The following is a 21,465-nucleotide window of genomic DNA, read 5'->3' as shown; positions in this document are numbered from 1 at the left end:
AGAACAAGAGACAGAGCAAAACAGCAAAAGACACTGAAGCCTGAAGACAAAACAAGACAAGGTGAGTACGCAGACCAGCTCGAGCTTTTGGTAAGAGTTACAACAGTCTGGCAATGAACAGAGAAACACAAGGAATTATAAAGGGAAAAAATTAGAAGAGCATTGAGAACAGGTGGCAAACAATTAAGGTTAACAACGGAGAAACAAGGAGGGCGGGCAAAACTCAAATCAAACAGGTTGACACAGAGAGCTTTCAAACCATATAACACACACTCACAACCCCAAAAGGCAGGTGATTAGCCCCAAACCCTGACACTCTAGTCAACAGACAACTGGTTTCGGGTGCAGGAAGGGGCACTTTTACTGTTTTAAAAAGTAAGAAATACTGCACAACAGTTAATGTGCTGGTCATGACCTAATTAGAACAAAGTAGATGAATATCAGAACCACAAGATGGCGTAGCGTTCGGACGCAGTGGCTACTCCGGGTCCCAAAAACTATGTTTTTATGTCTGTTACACTCGGAAACACATTTATGATCGACAGAGCCTTTTGGAAATCAGCAATGTAGCTATACAAACATCAGCTTTCACCGGTGACTATTGACATGCCTCTGTCTGCTGCTGAAGCCGAACCCCGAGACAACAGATTTGCCTTCTGACGCTACCCACACAAAACGACAGAAGCGCGGAAAGCGTGGAGCCACACAAGCTAGGCTAAGGGCTAACCCCACAAGACCAGCAATTCTCTCAAACCTTGGCTGTCTAAAAATAAACTTTACTTAATTCAACTTGGTCTACACAGAGACAAGGGACTGTTGTGTTTGTTTTCACTGAAACATGGATAAACGACAGTATATCAGACTCTGCTGTGGTGTAACAATGCTGTGGTAGTGACAAAACACTGTTCATGGCTGGTGAAGTTTATCTTTGTGAAGTGTTGACCATTCTATCTGCCACGAGAGTTCATGGGCATTGTTATTTTCACAGTTTACATCCCAACTTGTGCTTATGCATAGGACATGCTTCGTGAGCTGTACAGCACCATCAGCGGACAACAAACAAAAAACCCTGACCGCTTTTTCATAATAGAGAAATAATAGTTGACTTCAACTATGAAAACCTAAATATAGTTTTGCCAAAGTTCTACCAACATGTGAACTTTGCAACGAGGGGTACTCAGATAACATCTCTGTTATGCTAATTCCAGCATACAGACTATTTCTGAAACTCGCTAAACCAATTCAAAAACTCATCACAATTTGGTCAGATGAAGCAACATCAACATTACAGGACTGCTTTCAGTTCACAGACTGAAACATTTTTAAAGAAGCATCCAGAATCAGAATCAGAATCAGAATGAGCTTTATTGCCAGGTATGTACACATACGAGGAATTTGTTTTCGTGACAGAAGCTCCGCAGTACAACAGAATGACAGCGACAGAACATAAAACACATAATAAAAGAATAAAAAATACAAATAAGTAGATAGTGAATAACAATATACAAATGACAATTGTAGGCAAGTATATTACAAAATGAAGTTATGTATGTACATATATATTGTGTGCAAAATTTAAGTGTATACTAAGTATGTGTGTTAGATAAATAAAGTGTGTGTGTATATAAATATAAAGTGTAGTGTGTCCGCCGTTATTATAAGCTGTTCATAAGATGGATTGCCTGAGGGAAGAAACTGGTCCTGTGTCTGGTCGTTCTAGTGCTCAGTGCTCTGTAGCGTCGACCAGATGGCAACAGTTCAAAGAGGGAGTGTGCTGGATGAGAGGGGTCCAGAGTGATTTTGACAGCCCTTTTTCTCACTCTGGATAAGTACAGTTCTTGAATAGATGGGAGGGTTGAACCGATGATTCGCTCAGCAGTCCGGACTACCCTCTGTAGTCTTCTGAGGTCAGATTTAGAAGCTGAGCTGAACCAGACAGTTACTGAAGTGCAGAGGATGGATTCAATGATGGTGGAGTAGAACTGTTTCAGCAGCTCCTGTGGCAGGTTAAACTTCCTCAGCTGGCGAAGAAAGTACAACCTCTGCTGGGCCTTTTTTACGATGGAGTCAATGTGAATGTCCCACTTCAGGTCCTGAGAGATAGTGGTGCCCAGGAACCTGAATGACTCCACTGCAGTCACAGTGCTGTTCATGATGGTGAGTGGGGGGAGTACAGGGGGGTTTCTCCTGAAGTCCACAATCATCTCCACTGTTTTGAGGGTGTTAAGCTCCAGGTTGTTGAGACTGCACCAGACAGCCAGCTCTTTTACCTCCTGTCTGTAAGCAGACTCGTCACCGTCCTGAATGAGGCCGATGAGTGTGGTGTCATCTGCAAACTTCAGGAGCTTGACAGAGAGGTCCTTAGATGTGCAATCATTAGTGTACAGGGAGAAGAGCAGTGGAGAGAGAACGCAGCCCTGGGGAGCTCCGGTGCTGATTGTACGGGTGCTGGATGTGTATTTTCCCAGCCTCACTAGCTGCTGCCTGTCTGTCAGGAAGCTGTTGATCCACTGACAGACTGAGGTGGGCACGGAGAGCTGATTTAGTTTGGGCAGGAGGAGGTTTGGGATGATCGTGTTGAAGGCCGAGCTGAAGTCCACAAACAGGATCCTCACATAAGTCCCCGGTCTGTCTAGGTGTTGCAGAACATAATGCAGTCCAATGTTTACTGCATCGTCCACAGACCTGTTTGCTCTGTAGGCAAACTGAAGAGGATCCAGCAAGGGCCCAGTGATGTCCTTCAGGTGGCCCAGCACCAGTTTTTCAAATGACTTCATGACTACAGACGTTAGAGCCACAGGCCTGTAGTCATTTAGTCCTGTAATTTTGGGTTTCTTAGGGATGGGGATGATGGTGGAACGTTTGAGGCATGAAGGGACTTCACACAGCTCCAGCGATCTGTTGAAGATCTGTGTGAAGATGGGGGCCAGCTGGTCAGCACAGGATTTCAGACAGGCTGGTGTAACACAATCTGGGCCTGGTGCTTTTTTCCTTTTCTGCTTCCGGAAGACCTGGCGCACCGCATCCTCGCTGATCTGAATTGTAGGTGGGGGGGAGAGGGGGGATGCAGGAGGTGAGAATGGTGAGAGTGCTTGATTGGAGAGGTGTTCAGGATGGGTTGCAGGAGCTGTTAATGGTGTGAACGGTAGTTTGGAGAGGCATTCAGGGCTGGTTGCAGGAGTTGTGAAGGGTGTGAATGGTTGTGTGGGGAGGCGTTCAGGGCAGGTGATGGGTGTTCTTTCAAACCTGCAGTAAAACTCGTTCAGATCGTCTGCCAGTCGTTGATTCTCCACAGTGCTGGGGGGTGGTGTCTTGTAATTGGTGATCTTCTTTAGACTTTTCCACACTGATGCGGAGTCGTTGGAAGTGAACTGAGTCCTTATTTTTTCAGAATAATTCCTCTTTGCCACTTTGATCTCCTTTTCCAATGTGTATTTAGCCTGTTTATACAAGACATTGTCCCCCTTCACGTACCCTGCAGGAGTACCCTAGCCACGTTTTCACTCTCTGGCCAAAAGTGGGCCTGCTAGTGATAGTACGTTTCCACTGCCACCTCCTGTGTTTGATCGTGGCCCGTCGGTGCTTCCTCTAGGCCAATGGCCTGGGTTTTTTGGCCCGACGAAAACCTTGGACCAAAGCGGGTCAGCTGGGGAAAGAAGAATGATTATGAATAAAGGATGCAGATCATTTCAGAAAGCTTACAGCTATAACACCAGCATTAAACACTTTAAAAAAAAAGTTGAGCTCATTATGGTCAGTGTGTAGCAAGGTAAGCAGGGGAAGGGGAGGGGTGATTGGGGAGCAACCAGAGCCGGACAGTAACAGAGTACATTTAGAGTACAGTACTTAAGTACAATTTTGAGGGATCTTTACTTTACTGGAGTATCATTTTTGGGGAGTACTAATGACTTTAATCAAGTACATTTGAGAGGCAAATATTGTACTCTTTACTCTGCTACATTTCTATCCATAACCGTAAGTACCCGTTACTTCTTCGGCCCCGTCCACACGGAGACGGAGCTTACCCCAATCCGATCTTTTTTTCCCTCATCTAAAGAAATTTCTGCGTCCACACGAAACCACAAAACATTGCAGTATACATGCCAGTCTAGCATGTGGCACAGTAATTCTGCCACAGTGATACACATAAAAAGGAGAAGAAGACATGGACTTGCCCATAAACCTTGCTCGTGGTACACAAACGAACATGGAACAATACATTTATTAATCCGTGTTAATGTTAGTTAATAAAAAATACAATCGTTCAGTGTTTGTTCATTTTGTTGTTGCTGTTACGTGACTTACGTTAGTGGTGTTTGACTAGGGGCAAGACGTGGGCTGATGACATCATATTTTCAGGGATTCGCCATCCAGATGGAAACAAAAAGGTGGCATTTTCAAATTTATCCACTCTGGGACCCGGTTTCAAAAAACATCGTTTTCACTCTTCCAAAACACCCGATCCATGTAGTCAAAAACGCCTATCCTCTAAAAAAATTTGTGCAACGAAAAAAAGGAAAAAAGAAAAATCTCGGAAACCCTCTCAAACGTGATTGGATAGTGCAGGCGCCTCTGATTGGGAAAGCATATCAGCAATCACATTCAGCTTTCCGCCAAAGATTTCATGATATTTGATTGAATTGAAGTACACTACACAGAGTTGTACACACAGTAGTACCGAGTTGTCACACATAGATTGTGTATGTGGGAATGGTGTTATTCAGCTGAAAGTTTTTTCTCCCGCCTTTGCCTGTATGTCGGTGTGAGAGGAAGGTGCTTAAAACTGTAACTCAAAGGAGCTGAATTTTATGTTTCCTTCTTTGTACGCTGACCTAAACACATCTGATTAGCTGATTTTCATTAATCATTATTATTTTCTCTTCTATGCTGCGTATATAACACTGTCATGTTCAGAGGTGTGTCAGAACATTGATATATTGCCTGCTTTGCTGGCGATGGCGGCGCGTCCACACGCAGCGGCTTCTCTCTGTCCCGACAGAACGGTGTTTTCGTGTTTTTTTGTCTTGTGAGTCACAGTGTTTTTTTACGTTGTCGTCGCGTCTACCTGTCTGTAAGCGCAAATACAGTCACGAGTTTCTGCTCGATGTCGGCAGGACCGCATTTTTACAGTTAAACTCAAACTTGAACAGTTGCGGGATCTCAATCTGCTACGGAGGCCTTCACCATCACCGACCCCCACTACTGCATCTCGCCTGCAGCGGAGGCACCACAAGTGGCACGAGAGGAAGCAGAAGCGGGGTAAGCTTGGAGGTATCCGGGCTAAGCTAACGGCTAACTCACACAAGCCATCTATCCCCACCATCGTACTGGCTAACGTACGCTCGTTGGACAATAAACTGGACTTCATTCGATTACTACGCTGAACTCAGAGGACTGTAAGAGACTGTTGTGTTTTTGTGTTCACGAAAACATGGCTCAGCAACAGCGTTCCAGACTGCACTATTCAGCTCGACCAGCTGACGTGCTATCGAGCGGACAGAAATCTCGGCGGGCTTTGTGTTTACATCAATGACGAGTGGTGCCGCGATACTGTTGTGATCTGCAAACACTGCTCACCCCTGGTGGAGTTTATGATTATTAAGTGCCGGCCATTCTATCTGCCGAGGAAATATACTGCTATACTGCTCATTTTGGTGTACATTCCCCCGTTCAACATTATCAGCAGCAGGAATGAAGCACTAAATGAACTGTACCAGCACATCAGTGAGCAGCAGACAGCACACCCCGATGCTTTTCTCATCATAGCTGGGGATTTCAATCATGCTGATCTTAAGAGTGTGTTTCCAAAAATACACCAGCACATCAACTTTCCAACATGAGGTAATAACATTTTGGACTTTATTTACACCACACAGAGAGGAGCTTACAAATACCTCCCCCTCCCCCTCCCCCTCCCCCTCCTTGGAGCCTCAGACCACATCACTGTTATGCTAATGCCTGCATACAGACCGCTCATTAAAGTGGCCAAACCAGTTTACAAACAGATTTAAAGTGTGGCCAGAAGGATCATCAGAGATTCTTCAGGACTGCTTCAACACAACTGACTGGGACATGTTTAAACAGGCTGCCACATGCAATAACACCACTGACCTCCAGGAGTACTCAGAGACTGTCACTGCCTACATCAACAAGTGTATTGATGATGTAACGGTCACAAAAACCATCACTTTCCGGGCCAACCAGAAGCCATGGATTACGGGGGAGGTCTACAGACTCCTGAAGACACTGAACGCTGCCTTCAGGGCTGGAGATGAGGTGGGCCTGAGAACAGCTATGCCCAACCTGTCCCATGCCCAACTCACTGATGTCTTCACAGACATTTTCAACATCTCACTGAGTCAGGCTGTTGTTCCCACATGTTTCAAAACTGCCACCATCATTCCAGTTCCGAAGAAGCCATCTCCATCCTGCTTCAATGACTACCGTCCTGTTGCACTTACCCCCATCCTCATGAAGTGCTTTGAACGGCTAGTCATGCATCACATCAAGTCTGCGCTCCCTCCCTCCCTCCCTGGACCCATTCCAGTTTGCATATCGGTCCAACCGGTCGACCGATGATGCCATCGCCACTGCCGTCCACTCAGCACTCACCCATCTGGACAAAAAGGACTCATATGTCAGAATGCTGTTCATAGACTTCAGTTCATATGAAGGTAAAATGACGTCATAAAGATTTGCATACTCAGGGTAATATTTGCGGAAGTGTACATAAGACTGTAAGCGTAAATTAAATTTGCATGCGCAAGAGAAGCTTTGTAAAGTTGTAAATCGCATTTCAAGCGTAATAAAAAATGATTTGCAGCATTTTACTGTTACTTGTAAGTGTAATTCATGTATTGTGAAACTGCAGCTTCATGCTAAAGCAAAATAAATATGATCTGCATGCTTCTGACTTCCATTTTTCCGCGCTTACACTTTTGGCACGTTTCTTTCGCCAAAAGACAGTCAAAAGCACTGCAAGCCTGTGAACGGTGATTTGCAAGCGAAAACAACAGTTTAAAGAACTGCAAAACAGATTGACTGCATAGAACCAGTCTGTAAGTGTAAAAAAACAAACTGTTGCAAATGTCTAAATGAGCTGTTGTGCATGTGGGGCAAAAATTTCCCGAAATAATCCGATATGTACAGCTCCGTCTTTCTTTTCTTTGCGCTTACAATTTTGGCACGATTCTCTCACTAACTTAGATTTGCAAGCGTGAGGGGGAGGGCGGGGCCACCTTCCTCTTGTAGCCAATCAAATGAGCCTCTCGCTGACTCTTCATTTACTCTTATCTGATTGGTTCAATAAACACATCATACGCCTAGACCAAGACATTAACCAAGACATTCATCTTCATTTAGTTCAAAATAGTTCTTGCTGCAGGAATGGCACTTTTAACGTACACATACAGTAAAATAAATAAATAAAAATAACAACTTAATTAAAACATGATATTTTATAAGTTGTGTACCATTAGGCTATGTGTTCATACTGAATTTGAGGCTGTGTAGTTTCCTTCTCTTCCTCAACAGGCTATATGAAATATTAGTTTATTGTAATATTATATTGTTATGGATTATACTTGAAAGTGTAGTATCTGCACTAGCCTAATACATGTATAATTGTACGTATCTACTGATCCATTTTTTTTACACAAATTTGGTTCAATAATAATTGTACCAACAGAAATAATGTTTTATTTAACATGTTGTAATAAAAGGGGATTTTACAAAATATTACTAAAATATTTATTTAAATATTTATTTTTTAACTTGTACACCATTTATCATGTGTAATACTATCGTGGTTTAGCTCTCTCTATATATAAATATATGGCTGTTTGTTCCCTATAATGGCTGGAAACTTTGGATTCCCACATAATTAGTTACTTGAATTTGGATATATATTTAGACATTATTTAAGACATATTTATCAAAGTTTTTGCATTAGTCAAATCTGGACACAAAGCATTTTGTTACTCATTTTTGCTTCATATAGCTTGATCAGTCACATGAAAGTAATCAGTGTTAAATACCATAAACAGAAACATGGTCTGAAAAATTGACAAATTCATATTCAAGTAGCTTTATTGGCATGGTAAAAAGGTTTTACAAAGTATAGCACTCTGATATCATAGTGTTGAGCACAGGCACGTGCACAGGTAGGGCTCAACCTGTGCAGAGCACATGCCCTTTTTGCCCTTACACTCCGAAGTGCCCTTTTTTTGGTGGTGTTTTTTTTTTTTTTTTTTTTTTTTTTTCAGTGCTATTGGTCACCATTTACGTCTGTATGTCTGTTTTACAAATATTTAGCAAATGAAAGTTCTTAAAACGAGCTTGTGTAAATCTAATTTACATTTAATCAAGCTGTCAGTAAGCTGATAACTCCGCCCCCTCTATATTCATTGAATCAACTGAAGTTCCACAGCAGCCGCACAGTAGACAACAGCTGAGCTGAACAGTTTTGCGAAGGGTAAATAAATATCTTGTTTTTTGAATAAGTACTACTAAACACTATGTCTATAAAGGCTCATATTTTATTTATTGGATGTCTGTCTGACTGGCTGAGACATGTGGGACGTCGCCTGAGAGAGAGGGCTAGCATTTGCCATCTAGTCATAGCCAATACATAGCCAACACTTAAATAGCCTGGGCATATAGTAGCATTTCATCTTTTATAAAATGCGATTTTGGCCAAATGCATTTTACCACAGGAAAAACTGAGCGCTCCGTCTATATAGCTACAAAAACTAGTTTGTAACCTGTAACATTAGATGAAAATGTAATGTGATGCCGGCAGGGGCAGGCGCCGTCGCCTTTTTAATGACGGACAACAACAAAAAAAATAACATTAGCACCCATTCGCTGGTCAAAAACTATATATTGATAACAACAACATATAATTTGTTTTTACCATCGGAAAATCATAACAGGTGCGCCCCCACGCGCTGTTTCATACTGGAACTTACACAAAGCAGCGAGTGATCCTCGTCACCTAGATAACTATATTTCTAAGAAATTTCTTCTTTGATTTATGATTGCTGATACACTTAATTTTTTAACATTTAGGATAATCATGTTATGGTATACTCTCCGTATACTCTCTGTATAAAAAGTAGTAAAACATGGTTTTACTACAGTAATGTAGTAGTAACTAAAAAAAAATACAGAAGATCACTGTGAAATCTTTATATTTTATCATGCAGAATGTAATTCATGATTCATTCCAAGGCTTCGTTTATTTGATCCAAAATACAGCAAAAACATTAATATAGTGTAATATTTTTAAAATTTTAAATAACTGTTTTCTATTTGAATATATTTTAAAATGTAATTTATTTTTGTGATCAAAGCTGAATTTTCAGCATCATTACTGCAGTTAGTACTCTTCAGTGTCACGTGATCCTTCAGAAATGCTTTTCACTGCAACTGTACTTTTCACACTATTTTTATTTATTTTTTCATTGCTGGCTTATTTTAGGGAAAGTGTAGTGAATAGGAGACCTTCAAGAAACCAACATCCCTGGTCCACCACAGTATCAAATTTTTGCCAGGTAGGCGGAAACATGTTGGATATGTTATAGTAACGGTATGGCTATAGTTTCTTATAATCTGGAATTGAGTTGTACCGTAGTGTTGGACATAATTACTTAAATTATATTTAAAAAAAGTTAGTCCAAAATACTTGACTCATTGCTCACCTTCCCCTCTTCTCAATGTCATTCATAAAAATGTTAACCAAATAATACAAATTAGCTTATGAAACCAAACAGAATAGCTAAAAAAGAGAATATATATAATTGATATAAAAAAAGGGAGGGGGTGCCCTTTTTCAGTTTCAGCACATGCCCCTCAAAAGGTCTCTGCACAGCCCTGGTTGAGCATTGTCACATAACATCATTTTGATTATAAAGTTTAACATCAGCTCAGCGGTGTAAGCAGATTATGAAAGTTCAATGTAAAGCCAAATCAAATAATGTTAAAACTAGCTCACAATTATGAACACAGCTTATGAAAGGAGCATGTTTTTAATTAAGTTGTTATTTTTATTTATTTGTTTTACTGTATGTGTACGTTAAAAGTACCATTCCTGCAGCAAGAACTATTTTGAACTAAATGAAGATGAATGTCTTGGTTAATGTCTTGGTCTAGGCGTATGATGTGTTTATTGAACCAATCAGATAAGAGTAAATGAAGAGTCAGCGAGAGGCTCATTTGATTGGCTACAAGAGGAAGGTGGCCCCGCCCTCCCCCTCACGCTTGCAAATCTAAGTTAGTGAGAGAATCGTGCCAAAATTGTAAGCGCAAAGAAAAGAAAGGCGGGGCTGTACATATCGGATTATTTCGGGAAATTTTTGCCCCACATGCACAACAGCTCATTTAGACATTTGCAACAGTTTGTTTTTTTACACTTACAGACTGGTTCTATGCAGTCAATCTGTTTTGCAGTTCTTTAAACTGTTGTTTTCGCTTGCAAATCACCGTTCACAGGCTTGCAGTGCTTTTGACTGTCTTTTGGCGAAAGAAACGTGCCAAAAGTGTAAGCGCGGAAAAATGGAAGTCAGAAGCATGCAGATCGTATTTATTTTGCTTTAGCATGAAGCTGCAGTTTCAAAATACATGAATTACACTTACAAGTAACAGTAAAATGCTGCAAATCATTTTTTCTTACGCTTGAAACGCGATTTACACCTTTACAAAGCTTCTCTTGCGCATGCAAATTTAATTTACTATGTACACTTCCGCAAATATTACCCTACGTATGCAAATCTTTATGACGTCATTTTACCTTCATAGCGATGTAAAAGACTATGCACGCTGGGCATTAACATTAAACATGGTAAATATAACCGCTTGAAGAAATCAGACGTCAGCTTCTTATTCTCTATCACAATCGTGTAATTATTTAGTAGGCTAACTTATATTATCTGTCACAAGCCTCGTCTGGAGAGTTTAGCTCCACGTAGCCTATCATAAAAATATAATAATGTTTTTGTTCGGGAGCCTTTATAAAAAAATAAAGATATTATCATTCATTCTTATAATGTGACGTATAGGCTACTGTGACTACAAATAAACAGAAACAGACTCGACTGAATAAGCAGGCTATTTTCATAAGCGTTAAAAATAAATAAATAAAATAGAAAGTGTATTTATGTGTGATTAATTTTGAGTCTTGATAAATTAAATCAATATGATCAATGTATCACGTATTCTATAGTAAAAACATCTTTGTTTTTGAATTTGAATATATAACAAAGCATGCAAACAAACGGCGGCTTTTATCATGTTGGTTTTGTGATCGCACATGTTCCAGTGACTTATTTCTTAGTTTTCTGATAACTTCTCTTTGATGGTGAAATAATGAGGTTGCATGACGTTGTTCTGAGAGGCGTGTAAAGGGCGTGTTTTAGTGACGTGCAGCGGTGCTTCAAGCTCCACTGTGGAAACCCTCCGCTACTCTGGCCCCCGGCCTGCTTTAAGCCCTGGCTCGCACTGGCCCGACAGTGGAAATGCGGCTATTGTCATCAGTGGACAACCAGGAGTACAATTTAATAGAGCCCTTATAGGTCTTGTGGTTTGATTTGGTGTTTACTAATTGTGAACGTTCATCAAATACTTCGGTTTGTAGTGAAGGGCGTATGTGGGCTTGCTGTGATTTTCCCAGAATGCAGTGAAGTGTCTCCTGTATAGGTAGCTCAGGTTTCTTTTGTATTCCTAGTTGGACAATTTAAGAAACCGTTCCCCTTGTCAGCTGAATCGGTTCATGTCCTGAATAATTTTATGGTGTTGTTTAATAAAGAATTGTTGTTTTTTTTTTGTTGTTTTTCTTTTTTTCTAAAACTTATTGTCTTTGATCCACCTGTTTTTTTCTGTTTTCTTTGGCCCTTGAGGGTGTTACATTTTGGCGTAGTTGGCAGGACCGAGCTCATTTAATTGTGTTTTGGGAGCAGTCTTTTTTTATTTTTTTAGGAAGAGAACAGCGGCTAGCAGGACCGGTGCGTCTTTGCATCTCTCTGGGGTCTTCTTCTGTCAATTCTTCGAAATTGAGGATGAACTACAACAACTTCGGGTTCAAGTCGAGCAGCTTCAGTTGGAGAATCAGAGACCGTCAGTGCCCAGGCCAAGTGGGGACGTTGGGGAGGGACAAGCTAGTGGGAAAGATCCTGTATCCTCTCGTAGGGAGCAAGCCGTTTACCTCCCTAGAGAACGCAAATGTCCAAAATTTTCTGGATCCTTGGTGGTTGTGGCACTGTTGGTGGAGGAATGGATAGAAGAAGCACAGAGTTGCATTAGTTTAAGGTATATGTCTGAATTGGATAAGGCTTTATTCCTTTTGGACCACCTAGAAGGGGAGGCACAAAATGAGATTAAATATCTGCCTCCGAGAGTGATGGAGAATTCTGAACAAATTTCTGGGACAACCCAGTAGAGGAAAACAAGTACACCCTTCCCCTCATACTTGTGAGGTTCAGGTTACTCCTAATTGTGAGCTTCATTGTGTCCAGCTGTCTTTAGAGCCGACGGAACTTAAGAATATGGTTCTTAAACAACAAGCACAATTGGATTTATTGGTAAAACACTTGGCCCCTGCTACTGGTAAACCTCCAGTTAAGGATAATCATTTTAAACGAGCATATGATGGTCGGCCAATTTGCATTAGATGCAACTTGCCTGGACATATAGCCAGGTATTGTGAAACTGTCCAGGGTACTCCGATTACTGGGGGTGTATTTTTCAATGAGTGTTTTTTTTTTTCATTTAAAGAGACAGGATTGTAAGTGGCTTGGTGTAAAAGCTGCTAATGGACTTGACATACTTTATGTAGGCTTCGTCGAACTAGATGTGATTGTTTTGAATCAGTACATTCCAAAGCGGGGTATTTTGATTATCAAGGACCCTGTGAATGTAGACTTCCAAACCCATAGGACTGTTGCTCCCAGTATTTTAGGATAAATGTCCTTAGGGAGTGTTATCAGAAACTGTTTCAACAATTTGGTACAAGTCTTTTTCAGACCCCATTAGTACAATCTGCTGCTCCTATGGTTAGGCATGCACTTCGTCAGTGTGATAAAACCGAGGCGATAACCAATTCAACAGTAGCATTTAAAGTAAAAGTACTAGGGGACAGACCAATTTGTATTCTAGCTGGAACCCTTTTCATGGTGCTGGTCAAATGCTCCCAACTTTCTTTGGTTTTTGTTAGAGCCTTTGGGCCCAGATGAGGGTACTCTTCCAGAAGGATTGCTCAGTTCACCTGCCCTTTTACATGCAGAGTATGGTACATTTATATGCTATTACTAATGTGAGCTCCTTGGATGTTTGGCTTCCTCCTCGGAGAGTGGTGGGTACAGTACAGGTGGCATCGGTTGCCGTGGAAGCTCCAGCTTCATTAGAATTTTGGGTCAGCCAGATGGCTTCAGAACATGTGGCTTTTATAGCTACTCAACAATTCCCGACTGAGAATATTGTAGAGGGTTTAGAATTTCCCTCTTTTGATGGGTTAACTGACTGAGGAGCAAGCCATTAAAGCAACGTCTCTCCTCCTTGGGGATAGTCTGTTTTCCAAAGATGAGGGAGATTTAGGGTGTACCGATCTTATTACACATGAGATTCCGTAACAGGATGAGGTCCCGGTCCGCCAGCCTTACCGCCGTCTTCCACCATCACAGTACAACTTGGTGAAAAGGCATATTAAACAGTTGTTGGATGGTCGGATTGTTGGGGAAAGTAGTAGCCCTTACTCTTCCCCCAATTGTAGTGGTGACAAAGAAAGATGGTAGTATAAGGTTATGTGTTGACTATAGGCAACTAAATGTTAATACTCGAAAGGATGCCTAACCCCTCCCTAGAATCAAGGAGTCATTTGATGCATTATCAGGGGCAAGGTGGTTCTCCACTCTTGACCTGACCAGCGGGTACAACCAGGTGGCAGAGAAAGATAAATTCAAGACGGCTTTTTGTACACCTTTTGGTCTCTTTGAATTTAATCGAATCCCCTTCTGTCTTTGTAATTCACTGGGCACATTTCAACATTTAATGGAGCGTATGTTCGGAGACCAGTGTTATCATTCTGCGTTGCTTTATCTAGATGACGTAACTGTGTTTTCACAGGCTGTTCCTCAATGTGGATAAGACAAAGGAGGTTGTGATGGACTCCAGGAGAAACTCAGCTGACCACCCCCCACTGACCATTGACAGCTCGACTGTGGAGAGGGTAAGCAGCACTAAATTCCTGGGGCTGCACATCACAGATGATCTCAACTGGACCACCAACACCAATGACAAGACTGCTGACTTGACAGCTGTCCAAAAGACGACCAATGACACCTTGCACAAGGAGGGCAAGACCCAAAAGGTCATTGCAAAAGAGGCTGGCTGTTCACAGAGCTCTATGTCCAAGCACATTAATAGAGAGGTGAAGGGAAGGAAAAGATGTGTTAGAAATACAACAACTGTACAAGCAATAGGGATAACCGCACCATGGAGAGGATTGTGAAACAAAACCCATTCTAAAATGTGGGGGAGATTCATAAAGAGTGGACTCCAGCTGGAGTCAGTGCTTCAAGTACCCCTAAGCATAGACGTATGCAAGACATGGGTTACAGCTTCACATTCCTTGTCTCAAGCCACTCTTGAACAACAGGCAGCGTCAAAAGCATCTCGCTTCAGAACAGACTGGAGCTGAGTGGTCCAAAGTTATGTTCTCTGGTGAAAGTAAATTTAGCATTTCCTTTGGATATCGGGTTCCCAGAGTCTGGAGGAAGAGAGGATCAATCTAAAGGACAGGCAATACACACACAATCCATGTTGCTTGAGGTCCAGTGTAAAGTTTCCACAGTCAGTGATGGTTTGGGGTGCCATGTCATCTGCTGGTGTTGGTCCACTGTGTTTTCTGAGGTCCAAGGTCAACACAGCTGTATACCAGGAAGTTTTAGAGCACTTAATGCTTCCTGCTGCTGACCAACTTTATGGAGATGCAGATTTAAATTTCCAACAGGACTTGGCACCTGGGGACGGTGCCAAAGCTACAAGTACCTGGTTTAAGGACCATGGTGTCCCTGTTCTTAATTGGCCAGCAAACTCGCCTGACCTTAACCCCATAGAAAATCTAAGGGGTATTGTGAAGAGGAGGATGTGATATGCCAGACCCAAGAATGCAGAAGAGCTGAAGGCCACTATCAGAGCAACCTGGGCTCTCATAACACCTGAGCTGTGCCACAGACTGATCGACTCCATGCCACACCGCATTGCTGCAGTAATTCAGGCAAAAGGAGCTCCAACTAAGTATTGAGTGCTGTACATGCTCATATTTTTTATGTTCATACTTCTCAGTTGGCCAAGATTTCTAAAAATCCTTTATTTGTAGTGGTCTTAAGTAATATTCTAATTTTCTGAGATACTGAATTTGGGATTTTCCTTAGTTGTCAGTTATAATCATCAAAATTAAAAGAAATAAACATTTGAAATATATCAGTCTGTGTGTAATGAATGAATATAATATACAAGTTTCACTTTTTGAATGTAATTAAATAAGTCAACTTTTTGATGATATTCTAATTATATGACCAGCACCTGTATATCACCTGTATATCTTCCATTGTTCTCATTTGTAAGTCACTTTGGATAAAAGCATCTGCTAAATGAATAAATGTAATGTGTTTACATGCTCATGCACTACGAATCATCTTATTGTCATTCCGCCACACATGTAGCGGAATGACAATAAAGCTTAACTTGACTTGACTTGAATATCACGTGTTCTTTTTAAAACAGTATGTGAAAACAGCAGGAATTTCTGCATATTCATGTGGTGTGAGCATGCCAAAAGATTAAATCCAATCAGAAGCTTGTAACATATCATCGCATATCAACCCTATCTCTTTATTGTGTTCATGCAAACACTATGTTCGGGTTCATCAATCAGAATTAATTAATTCCGATGGAACCAAAAAGTGTCAATTTAAACTTACCTAATGGCAAATTCTGCTATATACAGCATTAAAAACAGACACCAGGGGCCAGTTGCATAAACTTAGCCATCATGTTAAGACTCTGTCTTAAGAACTAATTTGACCAACTAGCAATTGCCAAGGGGTAATCAGTCTTACATATAATTATTATTATATTTTCAATACAAATAAGACCAATCTACCTGAATTAAAAAAGTTATGACCAGTCTTGGGGAAAAGAAATTAGATGACTAACGTTTTAAGACTGGTCTAAACAGTTTATGCAACTGTCCCCAATGTCTTTATTCAGCCCAATTCAGTTAAATTCTAATTTATTTCAATTGAAACTATTTCAGTTCAGCTATAATAAGCTTTATAGAAGACAATGATGTCCTTATTCTCAGTTCATTGTAATTAATAGTCTGTTAATAATGATTCAATTAGGGATGACTTTGATTCAGCTATAAATGATCTCTACAGAAGCCTCCATTTAGCTTCAAGACTTGTTTTCATCCAGTAGTGTCAGTTTGTACGACTTTTGTTTGAGTCAACCAATCAGTTTGAAAAAGTTTGGGGCGGCAATTGTGTTTGTTTGACCAATGGAACACGGGGGAGTGTTCAGAAAACAGTATCAGCCTTGAAGCACCCGCCTTCTTCCCAAAACCCCTCCCACAATGTGTTTAATCCGCTAGTTTCACTCAAAATGACTGACAGGCAGACAGGCTTTGCAATTGGCTAAAAAGTGCAAGCTGCTTTTGTTTTGCCGTGTACAGTGCAGCTGAGATTTCTCACACACTTTTTCAAGAAGGGTAGTAAGATTCTACACATGATTTTAAACAAAAGCTCTTTCAGTGTTCCGAGCTGAATTAATTGCTGAACGCTGTGGAGAAGCAGAAGACTGGAGTAAGCACGCAGTCGTTTCTCCGCTGATATAGGTGTGTGTGTGTGTGTGTGTGTGTGTGCGTGTGTGTGTCCGTCAGTAGGGGGCGCCTGTCCCCTCGTGAAGAGCGCCCGTGACGTCACGGCCCTCTCTCTCGCCTCTCGCAGCGCAACAGAGTATCGGAGCGAGCGCGAGACGCGGAGAGAGAGCATGGGGAGCGCGGATCGGCTGGAATAAGAAACATTTTCCAACACTTTCAAAAACTTTCTCAACTCGGCCGACAGATATGGATACCATCATTTTGAGCATATTACTCCTGCATACGGCGTTTGGAGGCGCAGGAGCCCAGTACACTCCCGGTAAGTGCCTAAAGATTTACCTTTAACGAGCCCCGGAGCGGAACGAGCAAAAGTTTCCGTGGCTGTTGCGTTGAATGCGTGAGCACCTTTATGTGTGGCACGAGCGCACATATACACCTCACAAGTTGATTTGTGTGTCCAGGTGGCTCTTTTGGCAAGAAACGAGTGAGGGGATGGTTTGGGCTGGTTTTGTGTTGGAGAATAGGGACACACAGGTATCAGCTGCGGAGTGAAAGTGCTCCACCGAACCCTGTTAACCCTCCTCAGCCATCCGCTCCGGGTATCTGTCCTGATTGGGAGACGATTCTAATGAGACATCTCCCTTTGTCCAACAACACGAAAACTAAATTTAATTTCTAACGACTCGACGAATGGTTCAGTTGCACATCACGGGGAATTCAACGAAAATCCCAAACTCCGAAACCCCCTTGAACAGTCTCGTAGAAAAACAGTTTTCTTAGTCCCGGTAAAAAGTAAAGGGCTTTTCACTGAAGAATAAAAAAATCTGTAAGAAGTTGTTTCTTTAGAATGTGATGCTTCTATTAGCGTACTTCAGGATTGGCTTCACATTATAATATGAATTCCCGCAGGATTTCTGTGCGTGATTATCGGGAAAATAGAGAAAACCTGATCAACTTTTCAAAATGCAGGATCAAATCTGTGTTTTATATATATATATATATATATATATATATATATATATATATATATATATATATATATATATATATATATATATATCTTCATCTGATAATGATGTTTATTTCAGGAGTTTAGTGCAGAGTGTTTGTTTGAGAGTCAGATATAGTATATATATATTATTTTTATTATTATTATGTTATTATTATTATGTTATTATTCTAGGATAGAGGAGTTTTAGCATCATGATATACTGGGTCAAGACTAGAACATTAAATATTTTTGTCAGAAGTTTTTAGTTGTTTTATGCAGATATGAGGATAAATTGTTGCTATGTTAAGATGCTTTCGGATGAGAGAAAAGCAGGAGTTTAGCTTTGATCGTGTTTTCAAATGTATCAATCTAAATTGTTCTAAAATGAGTTGAGTCAGATATGAAATTACAACATGTGAATCACGTTGTTCTTGCCACACCACCATCAACATTATTACTGTTGCTCTCTTTGTAAATAAAGAAAATCTAAGAGGTACGAGGTCAGATGAAGTTAAACTGTTTTTTCTTTTTCTTTTCATAAATCATAAAAGTTTCTGTTTTCAGACAAATGTGTTCTAGCACATCTAATCTTGTGATTTGTGGTGATGCGCACATCTGTCTGACTGTAACCGTATCACAGATCGTCTGGTACAGCTGTCTGTGTAATTGCTGATTAATTAATCAGTGAGTCTAACCCTCGGATTAATTCTATTAGAGTAATCAAAAACAGCGGCTGACAAATGGCAAATTACGGGAGGCTGAGATTGATTAGTGGCTGGTGTAATTATGCCAGCGTGTTATGGAAATGAAGAGGGGGATCAGAGCGAGATAATCCCTGATATGGCTCTCTTTCTCTTTCTCTGGACGCAGCTCAAATGGGACACGCGGAGAAAGGTGAGTCGTAAATCCACGCCGCTATCATCATCATCATCATAAACATCTGTCCAGGGCATCTGACCTGATGTGGGTGTGCGTGACTGTGAGCTGCAGTGATGCACACAAACACATCAATGTGTATCATTCAGCTGTGTTCACCCCCCAAACGCACACTAACAGGAAAGTCGTCTCTTCCCAGAATTCCCTCACAATCAGCTTTCAGAGCAAAAGCAAAGCTGGAGTTGTGTTTGTGATAATAAGCCCCGTCTTGATTCTTTTACTCAGGTACATTCAGAGTAAAATTTCAATGCAGGCTGTCATAGAAACATGATTACAGAGAAGGACAGACGGAAAGTTTGCTTTTGCATTTCTTTAAAGGAGTCTGCAGGGCGACTTTGAAAAGGTTTTAAAGGAAAGCCTTGTGAAACGCACTCAGACACAACAGCAAATCTGCACATTTCTTACCCGACTGCTGCAGACTCCGATTACAGCCGTGTGTGTGTGTGTGTGTGTGTGTGTGTGTGTGTGTGTGTGTGTTCACACTTTTCCTCCCGAGGGAAAACAAGGTCTTCCGTGTGACTTTAACAAGGCATTTGTGCATGAGTCGTGAACGGCTAGCTCATGATTTGAATATAATGCTTAGCCTTTCAGGTCATTATTTTGGCCGATTGTGCGCTGCGTGTCATCGGTGTGGACGTAATGATAGAGATGGGATGTGAAGTGATGTTTAGTGAGTCTGAGGAGGACTGGAAGAATATGAGGGTGTGTTTTGTCTTCCACACCAAAGGTTTTTGCCCCTGAGTGCTGAGATTGGGTCTAATGTAATGAGCCTGATGCTCCTGGAGAACAGCACTTGACTGCCTGTCATCTCTGTGGAGGTTTTTCAACATGTACTAGCCAACAAGAAAAGAACAATTGATTTTATCTATCAGTTAATCTGACTGGATGATGTAAAGTCACTATAGCCCCTTTCACACTGCCATTCTGGCAAATACAGGGGGTAAGTGTTCCTGTAATTGTTCCCTGGTCGCTAGATTTGGCACTTTCACACTGCCAGTGATGACCCGGTATATGTGCGTGCTTTCACACACAACCCCTGAAGATCCCGTAACGACACGTGACATCAGCGCGTGACGTGTAATGTACGAGTCGACAACGCTAGGCACGTTATACTTTAACTGAAGCAAGCAAACGATCTCTGCGTCAGCGCGGAAAGTGAGGAACTAACTGATCTCTGCTTCATTACAGTTTGCACATATGTTTTCGTCGCGAATGTTGATCTTCCTTCAAAACAGCCGGTAAAAGAGTCGCGCGATAACGCGCGTCATCACTTCGATACCGAATTAGATCTGGCTTTTGTTCACACAGCGCTCGTTCCGGATCGATTACCGCAATGTTACTATGTCCCCGACCCGGGTTCGATTCGGTAATCAATTCCGGGACGTGGTTGCTTTCACACAGAAGGCGACCAGGCAATGTTACGGGAATATTGCGGGTCCGACGTGCAGTGTGAAAGGGGCTTATATAGCAGGTATCCTCAAATCTGGACCTCCTGCAGAGTTCGGCTCTGATGCTAATCAAACTCACCTGAGCATGCTAATCAGTGTCTTCAGGATCATCAGAAAATCACAGGGTTGGAGCTAAACTCTGCAGAGTTTACAAGATTTGAGGAACGTGGGCTATATAGAAAAAGAGGTGGAGCAAGTTGTCCCATTTTGATGAAAGCATGCTTAAGCAAACATTTTAAATGTTTGGATCGTTGGGAATCTGTATCAGTGAATAATATTCCCAGTAAGAGGTGGAACATGACTTTGATGATAAGAAGGGATAGATCTGTCATAAATTGCTCACCCTCAACTGCATGAATTTCTTTCAGCTGTTGTGAACACAAAAGATTGCATTTTGAAGAATTCTGGTAACCAAACAGCTGATGGTAGCCTTGGATTTTAAGTGTGAAAAGAAAAAAAACCATGGATGTCGATGACTACCATCAGCTGTTTGGTTACCTGCATTCTTCAAAATATCTTCTTTTGTGCTGTGCAGATGACAGAAAGTCATAGAGGTTTAAAACAAAGTTGAATAAATAATAACAATTTTATTTCGGGGTGAACTATCCCTTTAAGAAAGTACATAGTGTCAGTTTGAGTCTCTCGCTTGACTTTAAAGGCAACATCTTGAGGCGTCTACAATAAAAAAATTATTGGTAAATATTAATTTCCCATGTGCACCAACAGAAAGAGGTTACTTTTAGATGTTTTAATATGATGCAGAAGACCAGAGAGAGACATGAAAGAAAGAAGGGTGTTCATGTGAATGCGTCTGCAGAGCAGTATGTGCTTGTGTTGCTGACAGGTCACAGAGGGCCTTGTGTTTGTGTTAAATCACAGCTCCGTCCGCCGATGCAAGTTGCTTATCACAGCAGCTGTGAGAGAGCGCTGCACATATTTTGCAGACTCGCTACAAAATCTGTTTGCAGCAGAAAGGTATTGTCTGCGGACAGCGTTTTTTCTCCTCGGTGAAGTTTCTCAGATTATGCATGAAGAATCAATACCTGACAAGTACGTCGGTGCTTTAGTGTTTCATCTGATGCAGCTGTATGGATTTTTAATCCAGTCCTGCACAGTGTCACATAGTCTTCACGGCTCATGCTGAGGTTTTTCAGCACTAGTTGATGCTCAGTGAATGTGAATCAATGGAGTTATTCTCATTAGAAACTGAGCTCAGC

The 21,465-nt window shown here is 41.4% G+C and overlaps 1 protein-coding gene across 13 annotated transcripts in view; it reads left to right on the top strand.

Moving 5' to 3' along the window:
- The first annotated feature begins 16,942 nt into the window (after positions 1 to 16,942).
- The window catches only part of ptprk (protein tyrosine phosphatase receptor type K), a 175,351-nt gene continuing 170,828 nt past the window's right edge, over positions 16,943 to 21,465 (top strand). For 4 of the 13 annotated variants that reach the window (XM_026194992.1, XM_026194991.1, XM_026194993.1 and 1 more), the window contains exons 1-2: positions 16,946 to 17,192; positions 18,735 to 18,758. In XM_026194992.1, the coding sequence (XP_026050777.1) occupies positions 17,120 to 17,192; positions 18,735 to 18,758 (97 nt within the window). In that variant the 5' untranslated portion in view covers positions 16,946 to 17,119. Of the gene's footprint in view, positions 17,193 to 18,734; positions 18,759 to 21,465 lie in introns of all 13 variants that reach the window. The other 9 variants (XM_026194989.1, XM_026194987.1, XM_026194994.1 and 6 more) reach the window with 7 other exon arrangements.

Source organism: Carassius auratus, chromosome 20 (assembly GCF_003368295.1).
Source record: "Carassius auratus strain Wakin chromosome 20, ASM336829v1, whole genome shotgun sequence".
NCBI classification, from domain to species: domain Eukaryota; kingdom Metazoa; phylum Chordata; class Actinopteri; order Cypriniformes; family Cyprinidae; genus Carassius; species Carassius auratus.
This window is presented reverse-complemented; position numbering and strand designations above follow the sequence as displayed.